At 34.2% G+C, this 20,448-nt stretch overlaps 1 protein-coding gene across 3 annotated transcripts; it reads left to right on the plus strand.

Annotated features, from left to right (window-relative positions):
• Positions 1 to 11,726: 11,726 nt before the first annotated feature.
• On the plus strand, positions 11,727 to 19,946 carry LOC145820213 (sucrose nonfermenting 4-like protein). Of its 3 annotated transcripts, XM_082915223.1 has the most exons (6): positions 11,727 to 11,841; positions 12,378 to 12,466; positions 16,391 to 17,850; positions 18,183 to 18,320; positions 18,593 to 18,734; positions 18,837 to 19,072. In XM_082915223.1, the coding sequence occupies exons 3-6, from the start codon at positions 17,812 to 17,814 to the stop codon at positions 19,025 to 19,027; spliced, it is 510 nt and encodes a 169-aa protein (XP_082771349.1). In that variant the 5' UTR covers positions 11,727 to 11,841; positions 12,378 to 12,466; positions 16,391 to 17,811; the 3' UTR covers positions 19,028 to 19,072. The 3 variants fall into 3 exon arrangements, with proteins under 3 accessions (XP_082771349.1, XP_082771352.1, XP_082771350.1); XM_082915226.1 differs by lacking the exons at positions 18,593 to 18,734; positions 18,837 to 19,072 and adding an exon at positions 19,640 to 19,946; XM_082915224.1 differs by lacking the exon at positions 11,727 to 11,841 and having other exon boundaries at positions 11,882 to 12,466.
• Positions 19,947 to 20,448: the final 502 nt, after the last annotated feature.

Here is a 20,448-nt window from a genome sequence, read left to right on the forward strand (position 1 = left end):
GCTCATTTGAACACGTGTGTGCGGTATAACTCGTGGTAAGTATCGCTCTGATACCATTCTGTCACGACCCAAACCCGTCCCTATGGGTTTAGCACCGTAACCGACCAGTAATCCGAGATTACCGAAGGCCTACTTAACAGTAAGACAGTAAAACATAGTACAGGGGCCTGGCGGAAGCCAATACAGTAAATAAACAATGTCCAATGAGCTGTGACAGTCTGTATGCCAAAAAGACTTTTCATATATATATATATATACAAAGTGTAGAACAATATGTACAACATTTATAATCATCCAGACCAGGGACCTAATCCCTATTAAACAGTACAGTAACAGTCTATACAGTCTACAAAACAGTTACAGAGACAGACGGGGGAAAATTAAAACATCCTTAAGTCGTAGTTTGACAGGCTCGGAACCTCGCAGTGAGGCACAGTGGTTGGCTTAACAAAACTGGAGCTTATCCCGACGCTTCTAGCCACGGTCTGGTGCTTGTACACCTACATATATATATGAGCAGTGAGCTAAAGTCCAGTGAATAACATAATGCGTAAAGAGGTTTAGAATAAATGTCCTTACAGTAGTGAAAACAGTTCATTAAATCAGTATTTCAGTCGTTCAGTCAGTACAGTCATATGTGGTACATCAATTAGCATAACAGTACAGTAAACAGTAAGTCTTGAAAGACCAAACAGTCAATGATGGCCATCAATCAGTAAACAGTAGTGGTTCCAACAAGGGAACCGACAGAGATCTTTATAACAGTAACAGTCAGTAACAGTAGTTGCTAAGGATGCCACAATACAGTTCAGAATAGAGGACATGCATTCATCCTATTAACAGTGTCGATTCAAAAACAGTACAGTTCAATTGTTCAGAAGATAATCATTTTTGAACATATCTTTACACAGTTGTTGCTCACGGCGTTCTGGGCTACAGTAAAGTTAGAGCGCGTTCCCAGTCGCCAACCCTACACAGTATACAGGTTGAACACACACACTAAGCTACACAGTTGGGAAAAAATAATAACTTAATCCCTAATTTGCCTCGATGTGGTTCTACATCTATATCCTCATTAAGATGCCTTAAACTAGGCCTAAGAATGCCTAGGATGAAATGAGGATGCAAAGATACACTTTGAAAGCATTTTCAGAATTTTCAAAAAACAGGGGTCCCGCTTGAGCGTCGATTACTCTACTCGAGCGGACATGTAGACAAATATTTTCGCTCGAGCGCAGACTTACCCGCTCGAGTGTAATGCAAAACAGTCAAAAGTGCTTGATAGGTGAAATTCACGCTCGATTGGGCGCTCGACACCCGCTCGAGCGTAATACACAAGGTCCCGCTCGAGCGTAAATTACCCCGCTCGAGCTGACTAAAAAATAGAACAAAATGCTGGGAGCACGATTTCCACGCTCGAGCGCCAGTCACCCTGCTCGAGCGTGAGTTCAAAATCTGGAATTCCCAGATTCGAACCTCAAGCTCAAAATCAAGTTCAAATGTATCAAATTCGATTCCTTTGGGCCCATTTCCTGGAAAGCACTTCAAAACTCATAGTTAAACAGGATTCAAGGCTCAATTTATAAAATCAAAGCCCAAAGGAAGATCAATTAAACTCATTTTCAAACCAAATTTCAAGAACATAATCCAAGGATGACATACATGAGTTAAAACCACTTCAAAGCTTCAATGCTAGCTTCAATGAGCCAACTGTTCCAAAAACAAGATGAAAACATGGACTTAACATAACTATGAGCATGCATGTGACAATTTTCCATGGAATCAACTCGAAATTCAATAATATAGGCATGCATGCATGAATTAAGCTATAATTCAACAATTAAGAGCCATAACTTGGCTCTAGACTTCAACCTGCTCTAAAACCATGCAAGAATCAATTGAATTCATAAACAAGAGGGTAGTTACACTACCTTAGGTCTTGTAGTTCAAGAATGGAAGCACAATTTTGAAATCAACCTTCAATTTCTTTAGGTTCTCAAAGCAATCACAATAAGGAACTCAATTTCTCTCCCTCACTCTCTTAGTCGGCAAGAACAAGGAGTTTGGCTGAAGAAAAGTTGTGTTTAAAAGTATAATAAGGCTCACATATGTTCAATGTGGTGGGCCACTAAGTGGCACCAATGTAATTAAGTCTAATTCATGTAATTTAGCTTTATTTCAACTAATTTAATCATACCAAAACACATTTCAGATAAATATGGCATAAAATCACATAAATTCTACTGATCATGAAACACTAATCAATTTCTGGTTCGACCGCCGATAAGGCCTTCAATTTGCAGTTTAAACATAAAAACATAAACAGATAATCAAACAGTCAAACAGATAGATAATGCATTTAAACAGATACAGTTAATCAATCAATTTCAGATTTCAGTCAGTCAGTTCAGTATTCCAATCAGTTCAATTACTTTTCATAATCAGTCTCAGTTTAGCAGTAATCGGTAGTTTATTGGTAGACAGTGGTGAGGGTTGTTACACTTGCCCTTTTGTGTTCAAAGCCTCTCTGCAAATTCTCTAGATCTAGTTGAGGTGCCAGTGTAATTTATCAATTTTTTTAGTTAGTGATTTAAATCAGAATAATGAAAACTTAAGAATTGAATAATGGCACATGATTATCTAGCATGTTGTAGAGGGATAGAAATTAAAGGAGAAATTAAGTACGGACCTAAGTGCTGAGATTACCTCTGTTAGGCAAGCAAGAATAATTAAAGGAACATGGGCTAAAACCCAAGGGAAGTGGGTCAACAGAGGGCCAGAACAAGTCTGACTTGCCAAAGGTTCGAACAAGCTCCATGAAAAAAAAAAGGCTAAGTCAAATTGTGGAGGCAACACTTGTAGCAGTCAAGTTACTGAGGCACTTTGTCTCAGCGCCACCATTCCTAATATTGTCAACGCCGCCATTTGAACTTGCTAAGGGAAAAAGAAAACTGCATCAACTAACTTACTGAGGCAACACTTGTAGCAGTCAAGTTGCTAAGGTGCTTTATCAGTGCCACCATCTCTAGTATTGTCGACGCCGCCATTTGAACTTCCTGAGGGAAATAGCAGCCGCAATAACTACAATCATCGCAACTAACTTGCAGAGGGAAGGCTCCACTAAGGTGATAGCAGCCTTTGAAAAAGGCTTCCCCTCCACAAGTAGAGGCTAGTGCTTGGCGTTGATAGCAGGCCTCAAAGCATTATTAGCCTGGGGTTGATAGCAGGGCTCAAAGTCATTATTAGCTCGGCGCTAATAACAGGCCCCGAAGCTCACTAGCTTGGCGCTGATAGCAAGCATCAAAGCTTACTGGTTGGAGCTGATAGCAAGCCCAAAGATACCATTGTACTACGGTGACACAGGGAAGATGGGCTTAGGGTAACCCAAACGCAAGGGACTCCTATCCCATTTACCTATGTCATAAACCTGTCTTGGTTGCACTGGCAGGACCAAGGAAGCCCCCTTGGGCTTGGTACAAAGCACAACCCTAGCTGTGGGCTTCGCCCTAATAAATTGGAGAGTTTATGGTTAGGTGGCTAAAGGTGAAGGAGTTGCTAAAGTAAACATAAACATGACAGATAGCAGGCTATGAAGTCCTGATAATACATATCTTGGCCAAACTGAACTGAGAAGGCAAGTGCATCTGCAGGTATTACCATTGCAAGTGCATTTGCTAAGGTTCAAAAAAGAAGTTGTTGAGGTATGTGGCAAACAGATAGTACAGTGCACATGCTAAGGCACCTATGCCAAACAGATATTATATAGTACATGCAAAGGAACATGTGGCAACCTCAACCTGGTGGTCCAAAACAGAATATCGTTTGGCAAGAAGAGTTTGGGGCTTTTTTGGCTATTTTAGCTACAAAAGACAAAATAGGCTATTTTAGCCACAAAAAACAAAACATCACATCCAACCCATAATCATTACACTCTTCTCTCACAAAAAAAGTCAAAAAAGTCAAAAAACCAAAAAGCTCTTCCCAAACCAAGCTTTTTAGCCCAGGTTAAAATAGCCAAAAAAGCCAAAAAGTCAAAAAGCCAACCCACTTCCCAAACGGAGGCTATGTGATACCAAGAAAAAGTCTATAAATAGGACGCATTTCCCAAGGCCAAGGAAGAAACTTCTTGATATTTGGGGGATATGATGCCTATTTGTGCACTTCTTCTTGAGTCACTTGCTTCATTCTCACCTAACTACTCATTCTCCAACTTTTCCAAACTTGTTGACTCATTAACAAAGTTTTTCTTCTCCGATTATTCTCATAAGCTCTGTTCATTTCAAACCCCCTACACATGTTAAGGGAGTACACTAAACAGGGAATTATTATATATATATATATATATATAAAAAGAATTGTCATTTTAGGAAGAGAGCATGCAGCTGCAATTAGAATTAAGGTACAATTTATAGCAACCTTAAAAATAACTTGGTAGTGGCTTGCCATTGTGCTGCAATGCGAATGCAAGCTGTAAACAACATTCATATACATCAGTTTTTTTTTTTTTTTTTCTTTTTTTTTTTTTTGCGTGGGTATACATCAGATTATTAAATTGGTGTTACTTCAGAAATCATGTATGAGCAAGAAAACAAAACTATGTTACACAAATTATGAAATCATGTTTGATTGAGAGATTTGGTTAGGGATTTAGAAAAGGAAATGGAAAAAGTGTGTGAAACTAGGTGAAATGTAGGTATATTTTATTCACATTTCACCTTACTTTTCCCTTTCTCTTTCCAAATCCCTCTTTAAATCTCCCAATCAAACACAGAATAAATGCATTTATTTGTCATCAATAATAGGTTAAAAAGAAGAAGAAAAAGTTAGTGTTGTTGACAGATATTGGTGTTTTTTGGGGGAGTTTGTAGTTGCAGATGTGTGAGTTTTCATAATTGGCCTGAATGATTTTAATTTGACAATGATGGGAAAGTGAAAATTTACACAACTTCAAAATCAGGTTCACACCAAAGGCAATTCTGCCACTATACACATTCCTTTTAAGTGTATACTATATTATAATTAAATTATTTTTAGTTATAATTAAAAAAAAATAAATCATAATTAAATATTAAATAAAGTGATGTAAGTCAATTTCCTGATGGTCCAATGGTTGAACGGTGGGTTGGGCCTGTGGTTAGATTGGGCTATGGTCATCATAAAGTGTAACTAATAATAATAATAATTAATATCATTATGAATCATAATTAATAAAAAAGTCAAAAAGTGCACTTATTCAGTCTTTCCAAACTTGACCTTAGTGTAGAAAATAGTGTAGATGCCATTTTCCATTATGAGTTGCCCCGCAATTTGAGATCTAAATTCTAGTATTTTGAGTGATCAACGGACGACTCTATACTCGACAACTCCATGTTAACTTTCTTTTGTTAATATCACCACGTTCTTTTGTCCTTCTGTACTCTCAACATGTGACTACACCCGTATTGATTGTTCTTTTGTTTTTGTTTTTTTAATTTTATTTATTAAATCATCCGTCTGTTTGCTTCTTTAACTTCAGTTTTTATTTTTTCTTTTTTTTTTTTTTTTTGGTGATATAATAGGTAAGAAGTCCTAAAAATGAGACTTGTAATAGATTCGAGCAACTCTAATGATGTGCCAAATCATTGAGCCACAATCATTTTTAGCTATAGTTTCATAGAAAACACCCTTCAATGGTTTGCCAAATTTGCCACATCAGTAAAGGGTAATCTTGATCATTATGCTTTTTGATAAATAGATATAGGAAAAAGACTTAGGCCAAGTTTGGGAAGACTAAATAAGTGCACTTTTTGTCTTTTTGGACTAAAAAATTGAGGTTGAAAATATGGATGTTTGGGTTAACTTTTTGACTTTTTATTGAAAAATGTGTAATAAAAAATTGTAAAAATTGATTTGTAGGGAAAAATTTGAATTGGGAGTTGTGCAGCCGTAATTGTTGACTTTTGGTGAATAGTGTTAACTTTTTAACTTTTTGAGTAACTTTTTGGCTTTTTGGCTTTTTTGGAACATCCCAAACTTGGCCTTAGACTCCCTTTTCCCCCACCCCCTTGACCCCTCTGCCTCTCATTAGTCAGATTTTCTTTTCTTTTTTTTTGATTTTCCTTCTCCTCCAATCATCACCCGCCACGTGTCTGTAGGGGGAGTGGTGATTGGAGGGGGTCTCTATCAATGCTCATAGATCTAATAGTCAAAAATTGTTATGGGACTTAACTCTGCCAAAATAACATGAAACTATTAGAATGTTATAGTTAAAAAATGATTTTTTTTTTTTTTTTCTTCCCCATTTTGTGTTAGTGTGTTCATAAAAGTGTGCACTGTAGCAAGAAAAAAATGACAACAAAATCATTTTGACTTTTACCATTGGAATTGCTGTTAAGTTGCATTACTTTTTCACTAACCCATTTGATCCCATTGAATTTGATTTTTGGTAGCTTACATGTTTTTTTTTTCAAAAAAAATCTAGTAGATATTTGGGCTGATTTCACTGTTTAGTTGAGCGCTTAGTATTACCACTTACATTGGTTGAGTTTTTGAGCTGTCAAACTACTTATTTTATGATTTCAAACTTGAAAATATCATATAACTTTCTTAGTATAAATTTGTTTTTGATAATTTTTATATTTCTATATTGTACTAGTCGATATCTATCAAAAACAAATTTGTGAAAAAAAGAATAAAGGTTTTATAGTTTTTTTTTTTTTTTGAAAAACTGTAAAATTTCAAAATTTTTGCGGAGGAATTATGATATTATATGAAAATTGTGAAATCTCTCAGATTTTTAAAAACAGAATTATTTCATGGTAGAACTATGAAATGTGCACCATTTAAAATTAAAATTTCACATTGAATACATTGATAGATCTCCTCAAATAGATCCCCCAAAAAATAAATTTTATGAAGAATAAATATGCAAATTGAGGTTAAGTTTGGCATGACCTAAATAATACAAAAAGTCAAAAAGTCACTATCCTATTTAAGTCACATCATCTTATTTAAATCACATTACCTCTCTAACACATCATATCAAACCCAACCCAAACCCAACTCATATAAGCCAATAAGTCAAAAAATATATTTTTTTAGAACATCCCAAACCAATCATGAAAGTAATAAAATTTTAAAAATAAGTAATCATTTGTCACCTCTTTCAGTATCATGTTTTAACAAATAGGGGTGTTGCGAGAATCAGGTAATACATGAGACTTAAAATCTTACCTGAACATATTTTTATAAAGTAATGTTATACAAACATAAATTTTATATAAAATATAATGATATAACTTAATGATGACCTTTCACTTTAAAACAAAACACCTATAAGCATGATTTATATTTACAATAATATCACTATCACAATATTTTTATAATATTTTTTGTATAAATTTTTATATATGAATATAATTTTTCATTTTTATTTCTACCATTATATCTAAACTATATCAATTTAATTTAGATATATTTAAAAAGTATAAAATTTGTACAAATTTTTTTTAAAAAAAATCATTGAACACAAGAAAATAAAATAATGTATTGAATTTTTATATTTTTTTTGCATTTTTTATTCTTAAAAAAAATCATAAAATATTATATTTCTTAAGTATATCTACATTAGGTGTATCTAAAAAATAAAAAAATAAAAATTGCTTAAAATATTAAAAAAATTTAATAAAAATAAAAAAATAAATAGATAAAAAAACTAGATTTTTTTTATTTTTTTATTTTTTGTGAGTTAAACCAAAGAAAATTATTCTTATTTCCCTTAAAATGAAATGAACAAAATATCTGTATTATATTATTATTTTATATGCATAAAGGCTAAGGAGAAAATATATAATTTTAATCTAACAAGGGGTAAATGTAATTTTTCAAATATGAGGAGATCTATATTAAACAAAAATCTCAGGGGGGTGTCAGTGTAATTTACCCTAAAATTGCAGTTTGTTTCGGAAAAAAAATAAAATTTAACAAAAAATATTTTTTCGATAAAATATTTTTTTATATTTAGTGGTGGTGGTGATAGGACAAAGGTAGAGGTGGGTTGGCGGCGACAATGATGGTGATGACGATGTTGATGCTGGCACTGACCATGGTAATGGTGGTGTGGTGGTGGAGGTAACAGTAGAGGTAATAACGTGGTGACATTGATAAGATTTTAATTTGAAAAATATTTTTTACTTTCTAAAAGTGTAAAACATTACTTTCTAAAAGTGTAAAACATTTTCTTTTCAAAGATATTTGTTTTCCATTCATCATAAAAAGTATTTTCTATTAATTTTTATTTTTTATCATATTAAATATTAAAAAATACAAAAAAAAAAAAATTATGCTTAAGCAAATGGAGTGTAAGAGAAATGACAAGAAGCAAGAAGAGAGAAATATTGACATGAGTAAATCGTAGTTGCAATTGTCATTAAACGTTAAAAGTTTAAGATTTTAAATTGATAAAAATAAAATGAACTTAAATTTTAGTTTATTGCATTAAAAAATGCTGGGATTATTTTATTTAGGGTACATTATATTTTTACCCTTTAAAGGATGTGCTATTTCTCACTTTGATTCTTGAAAAAAAAAAAAAATTCTCCTACTTTAGTCTTTAAGCTATTTATTGTTTTTCACTATGCTCAATTGTCAACTCCTATCATAATTAAGGCGGCAATATAAGAATTTTAAAAATTAAGTTTTTCACTTTGATTTCTAAAAAATATTTTTTTTCACTTTACTCCCGGTTCATACATCCAAACACAACCTAATCTCAAAACCTTTATGGTGTGTTTGGTTGAGGGATTTGGGGAGGGATTTGGAAAGGGAAATGGAAAAAGTGTGTGAAACTATGTGAAATATAGGCATGATTTATTCACATTTCACCTACCTTTTCCATTTCCCTTTCCAAATCCCTCTCCAAATCCCCCAATCAAACACAACATTAGAAACTTGCCCGATTTTAAAATTGACTTTTATATTGAATGGACTAAAATAAAAACAAACTACAATAGATATGCGTCATTTGAAGAGTATAGAGATTGTGAATCGAAATCTGGAGACCAGAATGAGGTGGTTAGTTTGTGAGGTTAGGATGAGAAATAGAAGCTGGTTTGTTGTGGAGTGGTGTGAAAATGTACGTAAAGGATAGAGTAATAAAGTGAAAGAGAAGCTAATGCTTAAAATGTTGTGCAATAAACATTTGGACTTTTCTCATGTGTGCCTTGCATATGGTGTGCAAGGCACTTACACTCTTTTATTTTATATTTACACATTTATATGTATTGGGTTATATCAAAATATTTGAAAATTTACACATTGGTGACCTGCTAAGCAGGTCACTTTCCAGGTAAATTAATAAAATAATATATTATATAACTAAAGATGTAGATGGTCACAAAAAATGTATAAATTTTCACAAAATGCATATATTTTCACGAAAGGCATAAGTAATTTCAGAAAAAGGCGTAACTGATTTCTGAAAACTTACATTTTTTGTGAAAACTTACGCCTTTTGTAAAAACTTATACTTTTTCTGAAAACTTACACCTTTTTCTGAAAACTTACGCCTTCTGTGAAATTATTTACACCTTTTATGAACACTTACTCCTTTTGTGAGTTGACTTACCAAATGTGTAAACAAACGAAAACTTACACATTTTTCTTAAGCTTATACATTTTCGTGGAAGTGCTTATATTTTTTTTAAAAAGTTACTCCTTTTGTGTAAGAATTTTTGGCATAACATTTATACTTTTTCTTTGAACTTACACCTTTTGTGGAAGCCCAACTTAAAACTTTTTCGGAAGTCACTTATACCTTTTGTGAAAAAATAAATTTATCAAATTTACACCTTTTGCTTAAGCTTATACCTTTTCGTGAAAGTACTTATATTTTTTTTGAAAAGTTACTCCTTTTGTGTAAGAATTTTTGGCATAACATTTATACTTTTTCTTCGAACTTACACCTTTTGTGGAAGCCCAACTTAAAGTTTTTTCGGAAGTCACTTATACCTTTTGTGAAAAAATAAATTCATCAAATTTACACCTTTTGCTTAAGCTTATACCTTTTCGTGGAAGTGCTTATATTTTTTTTGAAAAATTACTCCTTTTGTGTAAGAATTTTTGGCATAACATTTATACTTTTTCTTCGAACTTACACCTTTTGTGGAAGCTCAACTTAAAGTTTTTTCGGAAGTTAGGCTTCCACAAAAGGTGTAAGTTCGAAGAAAAAGTATAAATGTTATGCCAAAAATTCTTACACAAAATGAGTAACTTTTCAAAAAAAATATAAGCACTTCCACAAAAAGGTATAAGCTTAAGCAAAAGATATAAATTTGATGAATTTATTTTTTCACAAAAGGTATAAGTGACTTCCGAAAAAGTTTTAAGTTGGGCTTCCACAAAAGGTGTAAGTTCGAAGAAAAAGTATAAATGTTATGCCAAAAATTCTTACACAAAAGGAGTAACTTTTCAAAAAAAATATAAGCACTTCCACGAAAAGGTATAAGCTTAAGCAAAAGGTGTAAATTTGATGAATTTATTTTTTCACAAAAGGTATAAGTGACTTCCGAAAAAACTTTAAGTTGGGCTTCCACAAAAGGTGTAAGTTCGAAGAAAAAGTATAAATGTTATGCCAAAAATTCTTACACAAAAGGAGTAACTTTTCAAAAAAAATATAAGTACTTTCACGAAAAGGTATAAGCTTAAGCAAAAGGTGTAAATTTGATAAATTTATTTTTTCACAAAAGGTATAAGTGACTTCCGAAAAAGTTTTAAGTTGGGCTTCCACAAAAGGTGTAAGTTCAAAGAAAAAGTATAAATGTTATGCCAAAAATTCTTACACAAAAGGAGTAACTTTTCAAAAAAAATATAAGCACTTCCACGAAAATGTATAAGCTTAAGAAAAATGTATAAATTTGATGAATTTATTTTTTCACAAAAGGTATAAGTGACTTCTAAAAAAGTTTTAAGCTGGGCTTCCACAAAAGGTGTAAGTTCGAAGAAAAAGTATAAATGTTATGCCAAAAATTCTTACACAAAAGGAGTAACTTTTCAAAAAAAATATAAGCACTTCCACGAAAATGTATAAGCTTAAGCAAAATGTATAAATTTGATGAATTTATTTTTTCACAAAAGGTATAAGTGACTTCTGAAAAAGTTTTAAGTTGGGCTTCCATAAAAGGTGTAAGTTCGAAGAAAAAGTATAAATGTTATGTCAAAAATTCTTACACAAAATGAATAACTTTTCAAAAATAATGTAAGTTATTTCAAAAAAGATGTAAATAACTTCACAAAATGTGTAAGTTTTATTTTTACAAAACGTGTAAGTTTCACTAACCATAAAAGGAGTAAGTCTTCATTTCAAGATTCATAAACACAAAAGGAGTAAACATTTTGGGACAACCACTGAACAGTTACCACCAACATAACCATAAAAGGAGTAAGTCTTCATTTCAAGGTTCATAAACACAAAAGGAGTAAACATTTTGGGACAACCACTTGTTCATAAACACAAAAGGAGTAAATATTTTGGGACAACTACTGAACAGTTACCACCAACATAACCATAAAAAAAGTAAGTCTTCATTTTAAGGTTCATAAACACAAAAGGAGTAAATATTTTGAAATAACCACTGAACAACGTAACCATAAAAAGGAGTAAGCCTTCATTTCAAGGTTCATAAACACAGAAGGAGTAAACATTTTGGACAACCACTTAACCGTTACCACCAACGGTTTCTGTGTTCCGTCTCTCACCCACACACACAGAACAGTTACCACCAAACCTCACTCCCGCTCACCACCCAACCATCGCTGGCCACCGTCGCACGCCACCGCCGCAAATCACCACTGCCGCTGTTGCAGGTTTTTTTCTCTCTCTCTCTCTCTCGATCTTGGTCTCTCTCTGTCGATCTGTGTCACTTCTCTGTCGATCTCCGTCGATCTCGGTCTATCTCTGTCGATCTGTCTCTTCTCTGTCGATCTCGGTGTCTCTCTGTCGATCTCCGTCGACCTCGGTCTCTCTCTGTCGATCTCCGTCGATTTCGGTCTCTCTCTCTCTGCCGATCTCTCTGTCGATCCGTCTATCTCGGTCTCTCTGTCTCTGTCGATCTCGGTCTCTCTCTCTCCCTTCCTCTATATTAAAAACAGGTCCTCTTTTACCTTGAGATACCTGGTTGGATTTGGACTTGGATTGGTTAATCCAAGGCTGTCTTACTGCCATTACAAACCCCTAAAATCTTATAGCAATTTACCACTAACATTTCGCCAATCCAAATGCTAAAATTCCTGGAAGATCATTTTCTTTTCTCATAATTAATCAGAAAAGAACCACTTTCACAAACCGACGATCGAAACCCTCACTCACTCTTAACAGTTTCTATCGTCTTCTTCTGATTCAGAAAGAGTGAGATCGTGGAGTGGTGGAGATGGGATCTGGAGCTGGAAGCTTCCTCAAGGTCGTTGCTAACAACTTCGATGTTCTCGCTGGGTATCTCTCTCTATCTCTCTATCTACTTTACCCAAATTCTATTGATACAGAGACAGTCGGACAGAAATCAATTTCAATGCCCTTCTCTCTTGTTCTTTGCTTCGCAGCTATGCTCTTGTTCTCTTTTTGTTTTCTCAAATATGAATTTTCTACACTTTACTCAAACCAACCCTGAATACGTTATTTTATTTTAAATTTTTTCCAATTTTGAGTAAAAATAGTTTGCTTTCTAGGTCTACATCCTAAAAATTTAAAAAGAAAAACTGGAACAAGTTTGAAAAGAAAAAAAAAAAAAAAATTGTAAGTACAATTTACCACTAACATTTTTTCTTTTTTACTTTCCTTGTTTCCTTCTCTATAATTTGTTGATGTTTCTAAGAGACAAGAGCATAACTGGTAGCCATTTGCAGTATTTTTCTTTGCATATGATTGGAAACATGCCTTTTTTCCACCTCGTTGTTGCTTGCTCTATCATTTGAATTAGCAAGTCAATGGAGAAATTATGCTTGCCATTATACTTTGCTGCCATTAAGTTAAGGCATTACATGTTCCCCTTAGAAGTATTTGTGGTGGCACAAACTAATGTGATCAAGTACATGTTGTCTAAACCCATAATGAGGGGAAGACAAGACAAATGGTTGTTGGCTCTAATAGAGTATTGTTTCAAGTATGTCCCTCAAAAAGTCGTAAAAGGCCAAACTTTGGTTGATTTCTTAGCTAAACACCCTTGTTCATCTATTAATGAGGACTTATTTGAAATTAATTGTATAGAAAACACCCCTTGTAGACTAATGTTTGATGACTCTAGAACTAAGGAAGGGGTTGGAGCTGGTGTTGTGTTTGTTGCCCCTAATGAGCAAGTACATCAATTTTCTTACTAGTTAGATGAACGACATGTCTTATCAAATAATCAAGCTAGGTATGAGGCCTTGATTATAGGTTTAGAATTGGCTATAGAATTCATAATCACTAGTTTGCAAGTTTTTGGTGATTCACATTTGGTTATCAAGCAAGTTAAAGGTGAATACAAGTGCACTAACAAGGCCTTAGAAGAGTATTTAGTTGAGGTTAAATGGTTGGTGAGTTTCTTCAGCCATGTGACATTTTAGCACATGTTTCGATTGGAGAATAATGAGGCTAATGAAATGGCTCAAGTGGCTTCTTGTTTAAAGATTCCTAAAGGATTCCAATAAAGAATAATTAGGATCCAAAAGAGAAATTTCGTGATAGTAATGAATTTGGAAGTGGCAAAAGAGGATTGGAGACATCCTTTGATCAAATATTTTATAAATGCCAATGAGAAGGTTAGTAGACAGATTAAGTATCAAACCTTGAATTATGTCATCATGGGATATGACTTATTCAATAGAGCCCATGATGGTATGACCTTATTATACATTAGCCAAAATGAACAGATGAAAGTAATGGATGAAGTGTATGAAAGCATATGTGGTGCCTATCAAGCTAGAGAAAAAATGAGGTGAATGATCAACAGGTACGGTTTATTTTGGCCTACAGTAAGGAAGGGTTGTATGGCCTATGCTAAGAGATGTCAGGCATGCCAAAAGCATGATAGCCTTCAAAGAGTCCTTGCAATTGGTTTGCATTCAGTGATAAAGCCATAGCCTTTCAAAGGATGGGCAATGGACTTGATTGGGCAAATTTTTTCTCCTTCTTCAAAACAGCGTTCTTACCTTTTGGTGGTAGCTAATTACTTCACCAAGTAGGTGGAAGCAGTGCCGTTGATGGTAGCAACCCAAGGGCATGTAATTGACTTGGTGAAAAAGCATATAATCCATACATTTGGTCTACTCCAATCGATTACTGTTGATCAGGAAACTATGTTTAATGGGAAAGAGATTAGTGAATCTGCCAAGGAATATAACATTTCAATCCTCAATTCATCACCTTATTATGCTCAGCCTAATGGGCAAGCTGAGTAATAGAATAATAAAGAATAATTTGGAAAGGGTGATTGAGGAGAACCCTAGATATTGGCACAATTTATTGTCTAATGTATTGTGGGCCTATTGAAATTCCAAGAGAAACAGTACTGGTACTACACCTTATGAATTGGTATATGGCCATGATGCAATGTTGCCTTGAGAGGTGATTGTCCAATCTAGTTGAGTGGCCTTACACTATGATATTCCAATTGATGAATATACTGAGGCCATGATGGTTGAGTTACAAGATTTAGAGGAAAAAGAGTTATGGCTTATAACTATCTTGTTGCCCAAAAAAGAAGAGTGGAGAGAGTCTACAATATGAGGATAAAAGTTAAGATACTTTCAGAGGGGGATTTGGTGTGGAAGACTATCTTACCTATAGGCAGTAAGGATCCAAAATTTGGAAAGTGGTCCCCAAATTGGGAAAGACCATTTAAAGTGTTTAAGGTCCTTAGAGGAGGAGCCTATCACCTTGCATCCTTGGAAGGGGTCCCACATAGGAAAGTTATAAATAGTAAATATTTAAATAAATATTAACCAACCATGTAGGAAAATGTTAGACAAGCATAAAGTAAGAAGACATGCATAAAAATTTTTTCTTTTCGTTATAAAATTTAAACACAAAAAAAGTTCTAATGTCTATTCTAAAAAAGAGAAAAAATAAATACAAAAATCTCAGTCCCTTTGAAGAACAATTACAAAGCTAGCCCAAGCTGAGAGGATTGCCCTTCTTTTGGCCTTCACTTGGACATCTCTAAGGGCAGTGGGGCCATCTTTTGCCAACAATTGGTCCATTTGTTGATTAATATTACTCTGCTCCTTCATTAAGAGAGTTTGCTAGGTATCAGCTACAGTAAGTTCTGCTTGCAACTGTTGTATTTGTGCAATATTGGAAGCCTTCTTCTCATTGATGAAGGCACTTTCTTTGCAAAGCAGCAGCACTGGCCAATGTGTGAGAAACTTGCCTTACAAAGGCCATTTGTGCATTAGCAACCTCAATCTGAACTTTAAATTATGTCATGAAAGAAAGGTATTGGAGAAGTTGACCCATGAAGTCTTGGAGGATTTGAAGCTGGTCAAGATCTAAAATTCTTGCTGCTAGTGGTAGAAAACTTTGAAAGCTGCCAGAAAGTTCTTCAACCCTGGTGAGGGCAAGATCTTCAAAAAAATGGCTAAGCAGTAGGAATAATTGGTCGACTTCTTGTTGTTTAGAAGAGGTTAGTTGGTCGAACCCTTCTTCATAGGTAGTACTGGCTATTGACAACTAAAAGGCACTGGTCTTTTTTAGCAAATATGGAGTTAAGTCCATTGGAGAACTCCTGGCCTGGTCACATTAATGTAGAGATTAATGCATAACAATGGGAGTGGGGCTCACATCCTCAATTGGTGTGGGCCCCAATCCACCCATTTTGCCATTTATGTTTATGAGATGTTGATTGGCATGACGATTAGTAAATTTAAATCATTAATATAGAGCGTGATGATCCGGCTTCTTTATTATCGCAATTGTAGCAGCTTCAAGCACATTTTAGTTGACCACCACTTAATACAGGAGAATCTCATAACTGGAACATTTTCTCTGAAGGACAGGATATTAACTTGGAGAAAGGGGAACCATATTTGGATTGGTTGCTAATTTACATCTCTGGTTCATTTTTTATGATGGTTTCTCGATATGTTTTATGAGTCTTTCATATGTTCTCTGTACAAACACTAATAACTAATAAGAGTGCAAATTCATTGAAATTGTGTTACTGCCTGTTTATGCTATCTGAGAAGAAACTTTTGGTCCAATACCCTTTTTTTGTGTGATGATGAATAGTTTTCGAATGACAGAGGCATGTCCATATGTTCAATTTGCGATATGGTACGAGATTAGATTTTATCATAATTGTGCCTTGGTGATGCCTGCCTAGTAATTTATGTTTAGCCCCTACAAGTAAATTACTCTTAACAGTTTTCTTTTCCTCTATAGGAAGCTTCTGAGGCTGTCACAACTTATAAAACACGTGAACAAAGGCTTGTTGATTACATCTCTTTCAGAATACCCGAGGATTCATTCTCAAATATCAGAATTTGCATAGGCATCGCTAGGGGTTTTATGCATGATTTGAGCAGTGTAAAGAAGGGAAATGCCTCATTGGAAGCTGTCTTGTTATCCGCTCCTTCTTAGGTGGGTATTTAAAATAGTTATTGCTAGTTACTCTATAATATGGTTACATATTTCTTTTGCTACCAATATGAATCATTATTTTTTTCCCAATCCCATTTAGTAGATTCTAAGATATCATTTTGGGGGCCATATTATGTGGAAGCTTGTTGATCTTCTTTGAGCATGCCTACTTTGTCCTAGAAGTCTGTTGCTTTTGAATTTTGTATATCTTGAATACATACGACTTGAAGGTCCTGACACTCTGTACCCAGCATGCCCCTGTATGTTAGATCTGTGCAGTGGAAAATGGTTTTTCTCTTCGGCATACCTTTTATTTAGTCTTCACACCAACCACAAAGGAAGGGATCAAAATTAGCTACTTTAAGAATCTAAGCAGGAGACCATTGTTATTTAGATGAAGTTTGTGTTGTCCAAAATGTAGAGAACTTGATCATTTGATAATTTATGGTGGAAAATGTATTGATTAGAAAGAAACAACACTGGATTGGCTAGAGATCAAGCTAGGCATGCCTCTCGCTTCATGGTTCCACCCATACCATTACCAAATTGATTCAAAATCACAGACAAATTATCTTGTTCTGCTTTGACTTAGATCTAAGAGAGACGATATCTGGAAAATGCAATTTTAAGACTGTACAGATCTTGTTGTCTTCAAAGTTTTTAGATTCTTCTCCTCAGGTACATTAGAAAAGAAAAAAAGTATTGCTTCTGAAGCTTGTGAAAAGGGACGATTACAGACCTTCAACTACTATCCTTTCGAAATTATCTGCTGATCTCTGCAACACCCAACTTAATCCAAGAATAGAGGCATTTAATACAAGAGGAGTCACCAAACAGCTAATGAGATATTGTACATGCAACGTGTCTATAATTATCTATGTTCTAGTAATCGATGGATGGCCACTGGCAAGCAAATCCACCCGGAGGTGTCAGAATGCTCATTATCCTCGATTTGAAATATGTTTGGCAGTTACTGAATTTAGTACAATATTTGACCCAACAATATTTGACCCAACTATAGGGTATATAAGGTTATATATATGCTCTCTTTCCTTTTCTTTTTTCTTCTCCCTCAAGGAATTCAACTTGTTTGCATCAATGCTTTCATTTTTCTTTTATGTTAACCATGTTGATTATTTCTTCTTTCTTTTTTTTTTTTCTTTTTTTCCCAAGGACTTGCTGTTGTGCCAATCTAGGATAGCAATCGTAGACAAATTTCGGGGATGCTGACTGCTTCTGATTTCATTTTGATATTGATGGAGGTATTAATGCATGTTCTTATCTGCTAGCCAGAATTAGGTGCTTATTCTAGCATAAACCTGTAAGTTGCAGACAGCTTTTACACTGCACATTCTTTCTGTGGGCTCCCATCTTTCTTGATGGTGCATGCATTTGGTTAGCTGGTCAATAGTTCAATTTTGACAATTTGACTTCTACAATCAGTTACTAGCAACTCATTGCTTATCTTTTGGAGATATGACTTCATTATTATGTTGTTGTTTGCATCCCTTGTAATTCAATGTATGTCATGCTCTCTTCTTGAGATATTTGTTTTTTGGATAATCAATTTATGTTTGCTTGTTAATTTCTGCAGCTTCATAGAAATCGTGCAACACTGACTGATGAACAACTGGAAGTGCATACAATATCTGCCTGCAAAGAAGGGAAATCCCAACAATATGGAGAAGCGTTTAGGGCTGCACAGCTGATGTTTGGTAGGCCTTTAATATGGGTGAGTGCTCTTGCCCACAGAATATTCAGGGGATTTGGGCCTTTTTGCTTTTATTCATGTTCCCATCATCTAATCCCCCCTCCCCCATCTTTTTGCAAAACACACACATGAAACTTCGTAAAGGAAACTTGAATTTCTTGGTGGTAGATTTCTTAATAAATGTTTCAATTTTTCATTTTTTCAATTGATGAGATATATGGTTATATTCTCATATGGTAGCGTTTCATAGATTTTAATATTGTAGTTCTTTGCCCTTTTACTGTAACCCACAGGCTGGTCCCGATGAGTCTCTAAAAGATATGGCTCTGATGATTTTGCAAAATAAGATATCAACTGTTCCCATTATATACTCAACAATAGAGGAATCTTGCCCACTGTTGTTACACATAGCATGCCTCGGTGGAATACTAAAATGTGGGTGGCTTTGTCAAGTTATTTAAAGATCCATTCTCTAGTAATATTGTGTATGTTGTTAATAGCTTACCTTCTCTTCTCTCTTTTTCTCGTAAAACTTAGATATATGCAGGCACTTTAAAAACCATCCTGGTTGTCTACCTATTCTACGACAACCGGTCGGTAGCCTCCCTTTAGGTACATGGAAAAGTGAAGTTGGAGAAGCACATGGTCATTTGTTAGCATTACGTCCTAGTGAAACTCTTAGTTATGCTCTTAATATATTGATAGAAGGTGCTCATCAACTTTTCTAATATTTCAGCCTAAAGTTTTACCTTTATGTATACCTGACTTGCACCCCACACACGAACAATTCCTATAATAAAAAAAGTGCCTGCATGCTCTCTCTCTCTCTCTCTCTCTCTCTTAGTGTGACATTGCAGTATAATCGATTTCTGTTATTGAACGAACACATTTTTTCACTCAATTCATTTTTTTTACATGAAATTGCTGGTTCTGCAAAATGTTCCTTTTAGGCCGCTACTTTATGCATTGTCATATTTTAAAAACATTTAATGATCCAATATCATCATTCTTCAGTTGAATTGGTGTTACCATCTATTAGTTTGACTGCTAATTAGTCAAACATTATATCTAGATGGGTTATCTCGATAAACTAATAAAGTTTTTTTTGGTGGTGTGGTGGTGGCTCCCCAATCGTCTTAGCCCATTACATTGGGCCAAAAAAAAAAAAAAAAAAGAAGATGCTTGCATTCGTCGTTAATATAGTCAAATGGCACTATATCAAGCCAGTTGGATCATGTTAAGTTAATGGGGGAAAAGATATGTCATGCTTTTAGTTTTCAAGTCATTAAATCATATTCCTTATTGATGTTTGAACGCATGTCCTGCAATGTGCTTACCAGGAAATTGAAGAGGTGGATACGAATGAACATTATCGACCTAAATCTCCAATAGGAATCATCAACGTGACTCTGAAAGAGAAGGTTTGAAGGAGGTTTTATCAGTTTAAAGCTTCTTTCAATGGCATATGTTATAATCTATTGTTAATTTTTGAATAATCTATTGTAATGAAACATACAAGAGCTTGCATCATTGAAAGGGTAACTGGTAATGAAATAGGTTATTCTTTTATTCTATTATTCTATTAAACAGGTTATTCTATTGTAATGAAACAGGTTATTCTATTAATATATTAAATCATTGATTTCATATGGTATTTTTGAATGAGCAGAAATGGAGATTGGTTCGAATAGTGGTGACTTCTTTTTGAATGAGCAGAAATGGAGATTGGTTTGAATCAAATTTATGGAGTGCAACCGTCTTCTTTTGTTGACTTCAATGTACAACTGGACGGAAATGAGTCTCGTTTTCATTAGTTGGAAACTTGTAATTTTAAGTTGGAGTTTATTTTGTGGTTGGAGTAATTTAATGTTGCTTTGTTGTTATATTTGATGGAGCATAATTTATGAAATTTATAAAAATTTGATATTGTTTTGTTGTTATATGCTATCTTGCTCTATACAGAAATGGATTTAATGTGTTACAAAATCTGTGCTCCAAAAACTTTTTCAATATCTGTGTGAAAAAATCTGTCTTCAAAAAGCTGTGTTGAAAAATCTGTGTTAAAAAAACTGTCCTCAAAACTGTGTTCAAAAAATCTGTCTTTAAATCTGTCTGCAAAAACCTGTGAAAAAATCTGCTGCAGAAAATT

The sequence above is a fragment of the Camellia sinensis genome, chromosome 2, assembly GCF_055761805.1.
Source record: "Camellia sinensis isolate YWXY chromosome 2, ASM5576180v1, whole genome shotgun sequence".
Taxonomy (NCBI): Eukaryota; Viridiplantae; Streptophyta; class Magnoliopsida; order Ericales; family Theaceae; genus Camellia; species Camellia sinensis.

Bases quoted from the DNA above. Each gene is read 5' to 3' on its own strand.
- LOC145820213 (XM_082915223.1), top strand. From the start codon at position 17,812: ATGCTGACTGCTTCTGATTTCATTTTGATATTGATGGAG. The intron at 17,851-18,182 runs GTATTAATGCAT...TAATTTCTGCAG, and splicing joins TCATTTTGATATTGATGGAG to CTTCATAGAAATCGTGCAAC. The intron at 18,321-18,592 runs GTGAGTGCTCTT...TGTAACCCACAG, and splicing joins TTGGTAGGCCTTTAATATGG to GCTGGTCCCGATGAGTCTCT.